This window comes from Drosophila nasuta, chromosome 2L (assembly GCF_023558535.2).
Source record: "Drosophila nasuta strain 15112-1781.00 chromosome 2L, ASM2355853v1, whole genome shotgun sequence".
NCBI lineage: Eukaryota > Metazoa > Arthropoda > Insecta > Diptera > Drosophilidae > Drosophila > Drosophila nasuta.
The window spans coordinates 7,881,426-7,896,115 of record NC_083455.1 but is presented as its reverse complement, the minus strand read 5'-3'; the positions used below and the strand labels follow the sequence as shown (position 1 = coordinate 7,896,115).

Sequence of the window (14,690 nt, the reverse complement as noted above, 5' to 3'; positions counted from 1 at the left end):
CCAACTGTTGACAACACAATGTTTGGTTAGACAGAGCTAGGAGAGGAAAATAAACATTTTTCGTAGCTCGAATAAAATCAATCTCAAAATTATTATCAATAGAATATTTTATTAGAGAACTTACTTCGCAAAATGTATTTTTTAGTGGAGCAAAACCATAAATCAAGTCGTGACAAATGGAATTCATTGATGCTGACAGATGCAGATGAACATACATACATGGAATCCTTGCTCATTTCCGGGTCTTTCAATTCATGCAGCTGAGAACAATAAAAAGGAAAAGCATCTTGGGCATCTCTTGGGCAAATTTATGCTGATTTTATTGAATTATTTGGCGCGTTCAGCTTTGATTTGGCTACTTTATGCTGTCATTTTATTGCCCACGAACATAAATTGTGCCTGAATGAGAATGCTTTATTTGGAATCAGCTGACAAAAAAATTTAGATTGGGGATAAAAATGTGAAAAGTATATAATCCGAACAAGTTCAGAAGGACTATCTCTAAAAAGGAGTCAAGTGAAGGTTTAAAATACCAGTTAAAATTTGATGAAAAAAAAAATATTAAAACGTTGTGGCTGAAATGAATCCCCCCAGTAAATTAAAAAATAAAATTAACAAATTATTATATATGTAATGTTTTTTTTTTTTGAAAAATGTTTATTACAAAATATTGCATTGACAATTAATTGTTTAATTGTTTCATTTGAATTTCAGTTATTACAATTATCATAAAAAAATGAAATTATATATTTTCTATGGATGAGTAGATGATAACAAAGTAGCACTAATCAAATCGCAACAAGCACTTGGATTGCATCAATTTGGAAATTTAGAAAAATTACAATTTTGTTGCGCAACTTTAAACTATTTAAGCTAATTACTTAAGTAGAAAAATATCCGCACCATTTGCAAATATATGTTCTAATAAGTTAAACAGTTTTAACATTTTTAAATGTGTGAAAACAAATAGTTGATTTGCTTGCTGCAATTGCGAATTTAGTTACTACTTTCATCATTTTTGTTATGGAGAAACTATAAATTAATTTTGATTTTCATTTTACAATTGCATTTAACTATGGTAATTGTGATATATATATTGATATTTAGTTAGAGCATTTATTAAATTAACATTCAACTATTTTTATCGCACTTCTCGTCGGCCCAGATCAATTGTCTGTCAATCTTTTCTATTTTTTTGCTGGCCAACTTGCGGAGTAAGTATTTTGTTATTGTGTATTTTGTTTTGTTTTTTAAATTATTGGAATTACATATTGTTTTTTGTTTGTTTCGTTTGTGTTGCTGGTGGGGCTGGAAGTTTTACAGTTAACATACACGGATATATATAGACATATATGTATATATATAGTATGTAGATCTAGGTTGATTTATGCGTTGACAAAAAATATAAATGTATGTAATTTAAATGTTTTAAATCCTGTTACAGGATTTGCTTCAGCTATTAAGTAAAATTACAATAAAACAAAATATATATCTATTATTTAATTACCATATATATATGTATATATATACATAAATATATATATGCATAACATTAATTAAAAAATACAATTCAAATACGAATACGAATACAGTTACATATGCGGTCTGATCGATCTGTTCTTGTTTGATTGATTGATGATTTTATTGTTTTTTTTTTTTGTTTTTGTTTAATGTGTAATGACAAAAGAATAAATTTGATTTATGTAGTTTGTATTTGTTAATGGTTTTATATGCAACAAATAGCATCACTGGAATAGGTTGTTGCCACGCCCACGCCACTAAGAGGCGGCACAAATTCAATCGAGTGGTCTTTTCTTGTTTCTTGTTTTACTTGTATAATTTGCAGATATATGCACACGCAGTACTATATCTATCGGATAAGTAGACATATGTGAAATTGCACTAAAACTAAATGCTACAACATTTAAAAATGGATTTCTCATATGATATACATACATATATATATTCTATATGATTAGTTCGAAAATTCTAGCAGCTCTCATTTAAACCAATTTCGGTTTTGGCATTTCATTAAAATATATTCTTAAATGTTCTGTTTTGTTTTGTTTGATATTATTCATATATCCTAGATGTGTATATATGCATATAAAAAACATAATCTGCTCATTTTCACTTCCTCCTTTTTTATGTTTTTGTTTGAACTAAAAATAAGAATTTGATTTTGCAATTTGTAATTTGTAATATTATTAAAGTTAAATAAATTTCTTAGTCTTTTCATTTTCCATGTGTGCTTTAGTTACTATATACATATACATATATGTATACCCTATAAATGTATATACTGTATATGTATACATAGCAAAAACTTTATATAATTTAAACAAACTCCTCGAGCCGCATAACAACAGCAACAACTACAAAATGCTCTCACAGCATATTGAACATACATTTCAATTGATGTATTACGTTTTAGGTTTTTGTATAAATTTGGCAATTTTTGCGCTTTCAAAAAAATTCTCCATCTTCGTTTTTTAAGTGCTATCAGTTTTGTTCTCGAGTTTCGTTGCTGCTGCTGTTGGCAATTGTTCTTGTTTGTTGTTGAAGTTGTTGCTGCTGTTTCTGCGGACGTGGGTCCATTTTTTAGGCACATGTTTTCAGAGCTTACACATCGAGTACTTAACCCTAAGCATAGATATACTAATACTAATCATATAAAACTTGTACGCCTTAGCCCCTGGCACGGCGACGATTGCCTTCCATTTGTCAATGTTCTCCCCGCAGCAGTTCCATCAACAAGTTGAAATCGGCACCATCGCGGGTCTTGATCGTCAGCATCTCCTTGCCCAACTATGAAAGGGAAAATACAAATATTAGTAAATGTGATTACGTTTAAAATAAATTTTGAAGACTGAAGATGTTCCCCTAGTTGTAACTAGACATAAATAACACAAAGAGGAAGCCAACGATTAAAGGGAATTAAAATATTTACTCGAGAAACATTACCGAAAGGTTTATTATTATTATTATTATTGATAATACTTTAACCTCATATTACATACTGATAAATTTAAATGTATTGTATTCAGAACGTACGTAAAAAATTAATAATTTATTATTTCCTGGGAGTTAAATAAACAAATATTTATTCAAGTAAGAAAACATTAAAAGACTTCAAACATTTTTTGAAATTGATAACTTTAAACGTAAATAATGATTCATATAAGTTTAATTTATGTAAATTATTCGTAATGTAGTCTCTTAAGTGCATTTTTACTAAGACTAATTAATATTACTTTATAAGTTAATTTAATTTCTCTTTTTATTATTTTATAAGAAATTTAAGCAGTAAATATCGAAACAACTATATAATTTATTGATTTATTTTAACTAGTCTTTACTCTTATTATTTAGCTCTTTATTGTCATTCGCATTGAAACTATCTTCGTCTGTGTATTTGTAAGATACTTTAGAGTCTACACTCACCTGACATGTGCGCTGTAGATCGGGAATGCGCAGCAATAGCTCCCCAAATTTGGACGGCGTATCGGGATAATGGGCCAGCGTATATGCCTGCAGTCCTTGAAGCGCCTTTTCCTGGCACTCGCGCACCTTGACCGCCTCATGCAGCTCCGTGGTATCTGTGAAATATTTATAACATGAATTTAATATGTTTTAAATGAGAAGAATAATGTAACTTCTATACTTACCGGACTGCAGCAACACGATTACCTTCATGGCAACATATTCATAGCGATCAACGCGTAGACGTCGCAAATGATCCGTCAGATTCAACATGCGCTCAATGCAAGCCTGAAATACAAATATAATACAAGATTTTAATACAAGAATTAAAGATAAATAAATATAAAATCAGATGGATTAAATAAAGCAAAAATGTTCATGTTAAAAAGTAAAAAAGTTATGATGTACGTAACCATTTAATAAATAAAAGGTAATAAATGATTTTGTGAAAAAAAAAACAATTCTTTATGGTATTAATAAAAATAATATATAAATTTATAAATGAATTAAATTAAATGAAATAAACTAAAGCAAAGCAAACAAAAATATATATTACAGGTATCACCGCTAAATAACATAAAAAAGTATTTTGCCGAGTTATTAATCCAATTCATTATTGTCACAATTTTATTCTACATTGTTCTTTGACTCACCTGTAAGCCATTGGTTTTTGCCTGTGCCAGCGTAATCTTTCTGCCCTGTGACATCTTGATCTCGCCGGGCGTATCAATGGACCGAAAGCAGCAGGAGAAGAGCAGAAGCTCGCACCACGAATTGATTAGCAGGCAGATCTGATCGTCAATCTACACAAAAGAGATGTCAATTAATTAAGATGAACTCAATGATTGATTGATTGATTGATTGATTACGCACCGAGATGTTCTTGAAGAGCGGCAGACTCTTGCACCATTTGACAATCTTGTAGAGCCGATGATCGGCGACATTGCAGAGATGGGCGATTAGATCGGGATTGGCGTTCTCGCCATTGGATGAGAGACCAGCACTGGCCAGCAGTGGATTGGTCATCTGTTGTGCATTGGCAGTGTGATGTCCGCCTGTGCCCGATCCGCCGCCAGAGCTCGACGAAGATCCGCCAGATGCGAACGAAGACAGCGGCTGATTGATGCGTGCCAATTCAGCATCGGTGTATTGCCAGAGATGTTCAACATCCATGATTTCCTGAAACGTATAATTAGCAATAAATTATGACTGGTAATATGAAAAAAGTAATACATTTTTAATTTACATATTATTTATAATTAAAGAGTTACTTGATCTCTAAGGGCACAAATATAAATACAAAGTGAGCAGGAAAATATTTTAAATATATTATTAATAATTAAAGATTAATTTGTTCTCTAAGGACACAAATATAGACTAAATTAAAGATCTAAATATTATTCGAAATTTGTACGTAGTATTTAACTATCATAAATATATATTGGCGATTGTTAGATGCTGTTGAGAGAATTAAATACAAATAAACCACAGACGAAAGAGCTTGTCATTAGGAAATACTTATTTTTAGAGATTATAAAATGCAAAATCTTTAATAAAAGTTGACAATACAATAAGGGAACAAAACTTCAAACTTCAACTTATTTATTTGTTAAGTTTATTTGAATTAAGTAAATAATTAGTTACGTTAGTTGACCTTTTATTGAAAATTATTTGAGTTGCAAAACAAAAATAAAAAAAAATATATTTGTTAATTAGAAACAAAGTAAACAAAATGTAAATATAAAATTGAAATTGTAATTTATCTTAACCATCGAACCAAATTATTACTATCTAATTTATGAATAATTCATAGTTGTAAAAAATAAATAAAATATACCACATTTTCCTAATATTTCCAATCTATTAGAACTTGGAACTATCCAATTTATGAATACTTCATAGTTGCACAAAAAATAAACAATATTTTCCTAATATTTCCAATATTTTTTATATGAATTATTGTGGCTCTAACTAAACAAATCACTTTTCGTTGCTAAAAATATAGTTTTGTTCATATGTACGTAAACCTAACATTCCTTAAGGACAATTCAAGCAATCCAAAACCTCTCTAAGATTTCTATGGTTGTATTTTAAAAGAAATTCCTGTCATAAAAAGGAACTATGGACTGTTTACTTTGTGTTGCTATCTTACCTGCAAGAGAGATGGAATGCTTGAGGCTCGCGTCGCATGATGATTCAGCGGCTCCGTTTGCTCCGTCTTGATGGAAGTGCCCAGGCTGGGGCTGGCGGGGAGGGAGTTGGAGCCAACGCTGCTGCCACCGCTGCAGCCACCGCCTCCTGCACCACCGCCAAACCCGTTGAGTGGTCCGTGTTGCTGCTGTGCCGTCTGCTGCTGCTGCTGTTGCTGATGCAAACGCTGGTGATGTTGCTGCTGGTGCTGCTGTTGATGTTGCTGCTGCTGTTGCTGGTTGACAACGGCGGCCGCTGCTGCAGCGGCAGCTGCCTGATCTGGACTGAGCAGCGGACTGAGCATCGAGTTGGGCAACGTGTAGGAGCATTGATAAGTGGAGCGACCGCCGCGTGTGCGATCCTCGCGTATGGCTTCCAACTTCATGCCCTTCTGCAGGCACTTCTCGAACCGGCAGGCGGGGCACTTTTTTCGCGTCGAGATGCTCACCTGGCAGGGACCGCCGCGCACACACACGTAGTTCTTGCGATTCTGAACGGTGCGCTTGAAGAAGCCCTTGCATGACTCGCAGGAGAAGATGCCGTAGTGGAAGCCGCTGATCTTATCGCCGCATATCGGACACGGCGAATTGATCAGCTGCTGCCGTGAGATGCCCGCCGGCGAGGCAGGCAACGCAGCCGTGGCGTCCAGTGTGGCATCCATGCTGAGATTTTGCGCTTCCGCTGAGTTGCCTGCGTTCGTTGGCTCCACGTTGAGCGGACGATACAGCACGCTATGATGATGCAGTGCAGCAGCAGCACCTCCGCCTCCGCCTCCTCCATTGGCATAACTGCTTGCCGTGGCGGCGGGCAGCAGCGAGGCGCCTCCGGGTGGCGCATGACGCGCCTGGATGGGTGAATGGGTGGGACTGAACTCGGAGCTGTAGCTGTAGCAGCTGCTGTGCGACGCGTCGCTGTTGTTGCGACTCAGCGAGGGCGTGTAGGGGGCGTGTCGTGACGTCAGCGGCGACTGCGATGGGCTGCTGTGCGTGTAGACGGAATGTATGGCAGAGTCTGGACTGGGATTGGCGGGCAGCAGCGGCAAATGGCCGCCGCTGCTGGACTTGCTGCGATCGCAGAGCGACGATGTCGAGGATGATGTCGTTGGCTCGTACTTCAGATTGATGGGATCGCTTTGCGTGGGCGCCAGCTTCAATTTGTTGGGCTGCTGTTGGCCAAAGTTTTGCTTGATGGGCTGCAGATGCTGTTGATGATGTTGCTGCTGTTGATGCTGCAGCAGATGATGTTGCTGGTGATGATGCAGATGATGTTGCTCCTGCTGCAGTTGATGTTGCTGCTGCTGCTGCAACTGCAGCTCGCCAGCTATGTGTTCTAGCTCCGTTTTGATGGGCTGCATCATCGCTGCAACTTGGCCGCCACTCGATTCGCTTTTGATGACCGTTTCCGTTTCCATCAGCTCCTCGTCGGCACCCGTCTCCGGCTCACTGAGCTCTCCCTCCCAGGACATGGGTCGCGGACCATTTTTTGTCGGCTGCCCGACGACGCACCTTTTTGCAGATTCTCAATGTTCGCCAGCTCCGGTTCGGAGTCGGATTCATCCTCCTTGGTCGACTGCAGGCCGAGCGGAATGCGCAGACTTCCGCCATGATTGTGATTGTTGATGCTGTGATTGATGCTGTGATTGTTGTGATTATTGTAGTTGGCTATAACGGGCACCAGATTGCCATTCGGTGTCGGCAGCTCGTCCAGCTCGCACTTGATGTTCGTCACCGAGACATTGTGGCGGGTGGAAGAGGATGACGTGGAGGACATGTTCACGGGCAGCTGGTAGCTGCCTCCGCTGGCACCTGGCGACACACTCTGCTCCGTCTTGATGCTTGACATGTTGGGCATCTTGCTTTTGTGTCTTTCTTAATGATTAATCTCGCTCGCGCTATCGGATTAATCGATTGCAATCACAACGCAATGTGTTCTCAAGTTATTGCAATTTCGTCTAACATTTATTTGTGCAATTTGTAAAAGTTGGAGAGATGTCGTTGATGCAGTTCCATTTTGTGTTGTAAATCTGCAAGTGAACAAGATAAGATAGATTTCGGTTAGTACTGTTTGTTATTGCCACTGATTACTTTTTAAATTTTTAAATGTACTTATAGTAAAATTTGTTATAGGAAAACTTCAATTTAATTTCCTATATTTAATGAAAAGATACAATATCTTAAGTATCATTTTTTATAAATGTTTAAAAACATTAATTTTCGTTGCAAATATTTATGTATATATTTTGTATTATTATGTTTATTTTACTGCTACAATCTTATCCAGTCATTAATAGTTTCCATGTATACTTAAATCTGAATTTTATTTTCTTCCTCGCTTCTTTAATCCTCCAAATAACCATAATTTCCTATATTAATGATATTTTTCTTAAAAACGAAATATAAATGGTTACCATAGACTGTATTAGACCCTTGTAATAAGCGCGATTAAAATCTTGTGTTTATTGTTTATACTCTAAAATAAATAATTTCGTGAATAAGTACTTCCATCTTTATTCTAACTTAATGCAATTTTCAGCACGATAAGAAATAACTTTTAAGTTTTTTTGAAAAATTAAAAATTTATTTATACGTTAAAGACAGACTTTTCCACATTAAGCATTTATTTACATTGAAACCCTTAGCTCTTAGTCTATAAAAAAAATGTTGTTGAGTCACTATGACCTTCAAACTGTGATGGAAAATATTTTATTGGAACGCTAAAATCTCCTACTAAGTGTATATAAGTATATACCAATATAATAGACTCTAATACATTTTTTGACCGGTCGTATTATTATGACTTTGTACAAAAAAAGCGGCAACTGGATATCGAATTTGTTCACATGTAAAACTCTTTTAAACTTCATTAATTTATGTTCCTATTATTTTCATTTGTACATAATAAAGAAATTAATAAAATAGCAATTCGCGCAGCGTGCGAATTTATAAAGCAAACACTTAACAGTTAAAATGCTACCCCTGGCAACAATAATTTAATAAGATATTACCCTCCCCACAGACGCCCCCTACAATATTCACCAAAGCCAACGACCTTGGCCTCAGCACGACAAAGACGAGGCGAGTTATGCTAATTGAGTGCCAACATGTGTCCTACACACACACACAGACACACATGAACACACACATACATTGGCAGCCATTACACTGTCCAGTGAGAGAAGCGTCGACGTCGAATACTTCTTGTTATCAGCAAGCGAAGCACACGACGAACAATAGCTTAAAACAACAATACAACAATAGCGCGAGCAACGAAAAATGTCAACGACCCGAGCGCATGAGAAAGAACGAAAGAAGCGCAAAAGCCAATGTGGAATATTATAATAAAATTTAAGGTACATTAACCCAAAACGCATGCTGAAAATGCTTTGCGTTATTGGAGAAGGGCGCGTCAAGCGTCACAAAGGGCATTGGCAGTGGCTGATTATAGTTAGTTGTAGGGGGCAGGCGTGGGGTGAGGGAAAAGACAAATGAATTACAAAATGCGTTTCACTTTTTGGCAAGCTGCTTGCTAAGTGCAATTGCAATAAATTGTCGCTTCCTCTCTCTCGCACTCTCTCTCTAATCATCTTCAGTTTAGCCGGTACAACAACCCAGGCGCATCAGTAGTAGCAGCAGCAGCGGCTAAGACGCCAACCGGCAACTAAATTAAAAGAGAGCGCGAGCGCACAAGCAAGAGCGAGAGAGCGAGCGCGAACGCAGAATGGGCAAAGGACGACCTTCAAATAATGTTGAAATTTGTACGCAAACGACCTTGCATACAACAACAACGCGAGACAACGAAGCAGCCACGAAGAAGACGCAGCAACGACGTCGTCGGCGACGAAAGCAGCAAAAACGAAGCAGGGCAGCCGGACTGCTCGCACTCGCACACACTCTCAGCACTCACACAAAAGACGCAACACATGCGCGAGCAGTGAGAGCGCAAAGCAAAAGCGACGAAAGAAAGAACAAAAAAAAAAATACGTATAATTCCTAGGCAGCAAAAGCAGACGGGGGTGTGTTGTCCGCTCATACATACATGTGCACATATGTGTGTGTATGTGCGTCCGTAAGCAGCACAAAAGAAAATAAACAAAAAGTTTGATATCAAGAGCGAAGCGTCGCATCGAATTTGCTTCGTGAGTTGCGCGACAGCGGGAGCAGCAGCGTAGGCAATCAAGAATAATTTCCATTGTGTAAAGTTGTGTGGGTGACGAGAGGTCACAGAGAGCGGGCTGACCAAGCAGAGAGAACTTCTCACAACCAGATAGTGAGAGAGAGAGAGCGAAGGGAGCATTGCTTGAACTGGTCAACAGCATATAGTCCGTATGTTCTTATGTAGTTTTTAGGGAAAAATACTCGTACTATGCATATGTATATATGGTACGCTCGTGTGTAAGTATTTCATATAGGAATGAATATACTGTGGAGCCGACAAATGCAGCCAAGCGATGTGATGATGGTTTGTTGTTGTTTATACGTCTCCATGTATGAATGTATGTATGTATGTATGTCCATGCTCTCTGATAGAACTGTACCTTGTTATGGGAAGAGGCCATCGATTAGGCGGAAGTGTTTTGCTTAACGGTTTGTTGATCTTTGCGACTGAATATGAATTCACAACGAGGTGAATTTAATAATGTATTAATCATATTAGGTACATATTGATAGACATGAGATAATCCAAAGCTTATGAACAAAGACATCAATAGTAAACATCTGATAGGGGGGACAGAAATTTGTAATATTAGCAAATGCAATTGAATTCTCGTTCTCTCTTCTTTATAAACTTTCAATAATAATGATAAAAAATATTTATTTTTTACCTCTTATTATTTTCAGCGCAGTATTATATTATTCAATTCACTAAAATTTCTATATTTATGAGGAACATTAATAATGCTCAACAAACCCGTAGAAAGGCGAATTCAATTGAAATTTTTCTGTTTCACTTTTAAGTTTTCGAACTTTGAGTTTTAATTGCAAATTTTTCTTCAATAAAAAGATTTTAATATCTTGAATTTGTACTGAATTTGAAACAATACTATAATATAAAATAATGTATATTTTGTTTTGTGTTTAAAATCGAGTATTTCTACATCACATGCTACTGTAATCTTTAAATCCAAATTCCAGCAATTCAATTACATGTGCATAGAGGTCAAATTTTATGCTCCACACCTCGTACAGTTAAACGCCCCCAAGGGGCAGTCTCTGTCTACCTTTCAAACTGCTGCAGTCGAATATTTTCAGTCTATGATCTAATGACGCTTATTAAATACGTGTCATTATCCAACACTGAAAATGCATAGCAATTAGACAGCAACCAAGCTGATAGTACTAGTTCTCAAACCGACCATAAAACTGCATACCAAGAGTTCTTGTTCACTTTTAATCATTATTTTTTTTCTTTTTACAATTTGACAAGCCCCTGGAATGAAACTGTAAGCCAAAATGGCATACCAAAGTCAGCTTGAATGTGTAGATATGTATTATGGATGGGGGGAAGGGGGAATTGAAGTGGAGCTGCTGCTTTTGACCGAGAATCGGGTTGGTCTACGCTCCACGATTGACGTTTGCCCCTGAGCTACAGGCTGCGGGTGCCTTGTCTTGTCTGCCGTTTATCGATTTTTATCATCACAAAATGCTTTTGACTTTGACAGGCCAAGAGAAACAGCGCAACTTGCAACTGGCAGCGTTCAACTTCCAACTGTGCAACAACAACAACTCCTGACACCCAGACAGCAAAAAAAAGGGGTTGACCTTCACATTTCAGCATTCGGAGCTTTGCCCCCTCCGGAAATGTCGTAGCCTAACAAAATGGCGACGTTGTCGTGTCGTTTCCCTTCTTCGTTGCGTTTTTTTTTTTGTCGTTCGTTCTTCCTTTCTTTTTGTGGTAAATCCATGTCAATAATATTCATGACATTGACATGCTTTGTGGGCCAAAAAGCCCACAGCTTTTCGCCCTGTTCTTAGGGGGTTGGAGCTGCAAACTTTGTTGGTGGTGGTTGCTCATTCAACTTGTATTCCTTTTTATACCCGCTACCCATAGGGTAGAAGGGTATTATAACTTTGTGCCGACAGGAAATGTATGTAACAGGTAAAAGGAGGCATCTCCGACCCTATAAAGTATATATATTCATGATCAGCGTCAACAGCCGAGACGATCTAGCCATGTCCGTCTGTCCGTCTGTGTGTCTGTGTGTCCGTCCGTCTGTCCGTATGAACACCTAGATCTCAGAGACTACGAGAGATAGAGCTATAATTTTTTTTCGACAGCATTTGTTATGTTTGCACGCAGATCAAGTTTGTTTCAAATTTTTGCCACCCTCACTTCCGCCCCCGCAAATCAAAAAAATCGAATAACAAGCGTAATTTTAAAGCTAGAGTTGCAAATTTTGGTATATATAATAATAGCTATAGTAGTTATGATTCCTGAAAATTTGGTTGCGATCAGATAAAAATTGTCGAAGTTATTAAAGAAATACTTTTGTATGGGCAAAAACCCCTTCTTACTAGGGGTCTGAGTTACTTTGGCTGACAATCTGGTATATTGAGCCGTCTATGGTATATTTTGAATGCGGTACTATATTGATATACCAAACATATCATTTGGTATATTTTTAGTATTTTTTTAAAGTATTTTCGGTATATTTTCAAAATGATACCGCAATATTTTGCCTTTATTAAAAATGGGTAGCGGGTATCTCACAGTCGAGCACACTCGACTGTAACTTTCTTACTTGTTTTTTTGTTGTTTTCAGGTTTATTGGAGGATTCTTGGGCCTGGGTTCTACGCTGGAGCTGTGCCCACTGAATGGGAAGTTGGTTTCAATTATGCGTAACATGAAAGCGTAAAGCGATTTTAGGGGGTTCCTGATTCGTGACCAGGGTGTAGGAGAGGGTGTTCTAATTGGGGAAAGCGACCCTTTTCCGTACTGCTCCCCAAAAGTAAATAGCGCAATTGTTTAGGGTTGAAACAATGGGCGAGCAAACGCGTAGAATGCAAGGAAGAGAGTGCTGTTTATGCTGGTATGACACATAATGGGTGGCGAGGGAAGTTGATAATGTTATCATCTAATGGATGTTGAAGAGTTGAGGGGAATTTGTTCGACAATGTAATACAAAACAAGAAAAAACTTGGTTTTAGCTTGGTATACGATATAAACTATGGTTTTTCATTCTTATACTGGCCCTTTTTCTGAATTCTTTACATTAACTAATGAACTAATTCATTAGCTATTTAGCTATTTCACTTGTAACAGCCTGATTAAACAAATAAAGAATAGAATTATAGAAAGCAGGGTAATCCTTTTTTTTTAATAACTTTATTCGACAACTAAGATCATTTGAAAATTAGACTTTTACACCTTTCTGCTTAAACAGATTAAAGCGTTTAATAGATTATAGAAGAAAAAATAAATAAAAGATCCTAGCATAAATACTATAATAATTTATCCATTGTTTACAATAATGTTTATATTACTGCTTGGACAAACAGTTCACAAGCAATTATCACAAAAAAAGTTTTAAAGTTCATAGATTCATTTAAATATCAAACTAAAATCAGACTAAAAGCACTCTAATAAAAATTATGACACCCTCTATGAGTGTAAAGAAATCAAACGATGATTTTGTTTTTGCAACTTGAGCTCTATGTTAATCTCTTTTCCGGACAACCTTTTGAGAGTAGAATTGAAAATGCCTGGCATCAATCTGCGTTGACATGTCAATTAGAAGGAGGCTCAAACATCAAAAGGATTATTATACAATGTGATAGCCAGGCAATTGCCGGCTGTCAGGTGGCATCATAATCCATGGCAGAGGCAGAAGCTTACATAACTTTTGGCCAAAAAGTGCAATTGTGAGTGGCATTGCAATGTGGTTGTCTAGTATTTTAACACATTGCAGACCCCCCCATGGATACACACACACATACGGTTGCATACCTCCAACACCTTTCGCCAATGGCAAACAAAAGGCACAGGCTTAGGCCAAAAACCCGAACCCGACCGAAACTCGGGTCCGGACCAGACCCAAGAGCCATGCAACAATTGCAAATTGCAATTACATTGCCTGGCAACGGGCCACATTTTTCACTATGTGTGTGTGTGTTGGCTTTTGATTAATCATCGGAGCATGCAGCTGTGCTATGCCATGAAGTGTTTCTGTTTCTGTTTCAGTTTTTACGGATCGGCTTGCTTTACGAATCGCAAGCATTGCAGGCTAGCACGTCATTAGCATAATGTGCAACAGAAGTTGTCTATGGAAAATGGCAAACAAATTGCAAAAAGGCAAAAGACAAACAGCACACACACACAAAATATATGTACGTAAGTTAAAGCCAACAGGTTAGACAAGCCAAAGCGCAACATGGCCATATAATATCCCCATACTCAAGACTCAAGACTCGACTCGCTTTGACTTGAGACAAGAGTTCAGTTTTGTCCGATTGAATACTGCGTGGTCGTCCATAGAATTTCCTATTGCCATTTGCAAAAGCATTTGCTATAGTATGTGTGTGTGTGTGTGTTAGCCAAGCACTTCTATGCGAATCGACGCGACGTCTGCAGAACTTGATTTTCAACAGGTGCGTCGTCGTCTAGTCGACACTATCGACATGGATAGTGTTATGGCCACGATTTGCAATAGCTCAAGAAAAACCGGTACGAATGTAAGAACTGCACTGAGAAAAATACTAAGTTGATATATTTGATTTTTTTTTTTAAAGTATATTCAACAAATTCGATGATAAGTATAAAGATGAAAAATGCTTTTATTAGAACAATATGAAAATAAGTTTATCAGCATGTTTAAAACAAAAAACATATTAAACAAAAAACCATGTAAGTATATTTTTCAATTCAGAAAAGTCTAAAAATCTGAAATATATAAATATTATTATAACACTAAAATATATAAAATATGGCTTTCTAATTTTTTGAATAGTTTTGCTCTTAAGTTAATGATTTATAACATGATTAGGGAAAAGTTTTAGGCATTTATTTATAATAAAATAGA

General features: G+C 37.0%; 1 protein-coding gene across 1 annotated transcript in view; it reads right to left on the bottom strand.

Annotated features, from left to right (window-relative positions):
* Window positions 1-658: 658 nt before the first annotated feature.
* Window positions 659-14,690, bottom strand: part of LOC132790463 (nuclear hormone receptor FTZ-F1 beta) — a 32,006-nt gene continuing 17,974 nt past the window's right edge. Inside the window, 7 exon segments of the mRNA XM_060798997.1 lie at window positions 659-2,808; window positions 3,445-3,599; window positions 3,669-3,771; window positions 4,137-4,286; window positions 4,357-4,662; window positions 5,636-7,159; window positions 7,162-7,696. Of these exon segments, the coding sequence (XP_060654980.1) occupies window positions 2,725-2,808; window positions 3,445-3,599; window positions 3,669-3,771; window positions 4,137-4,286; window positions 4,357-4,662; window positions 5,636-7,159; window positions 7,162-7,524 (2,685 nt within the window). The 5' untranslated portion in view covers window positions 7,525-7,696 and the 3' untranslated portion in view covers window positions 659-2,724.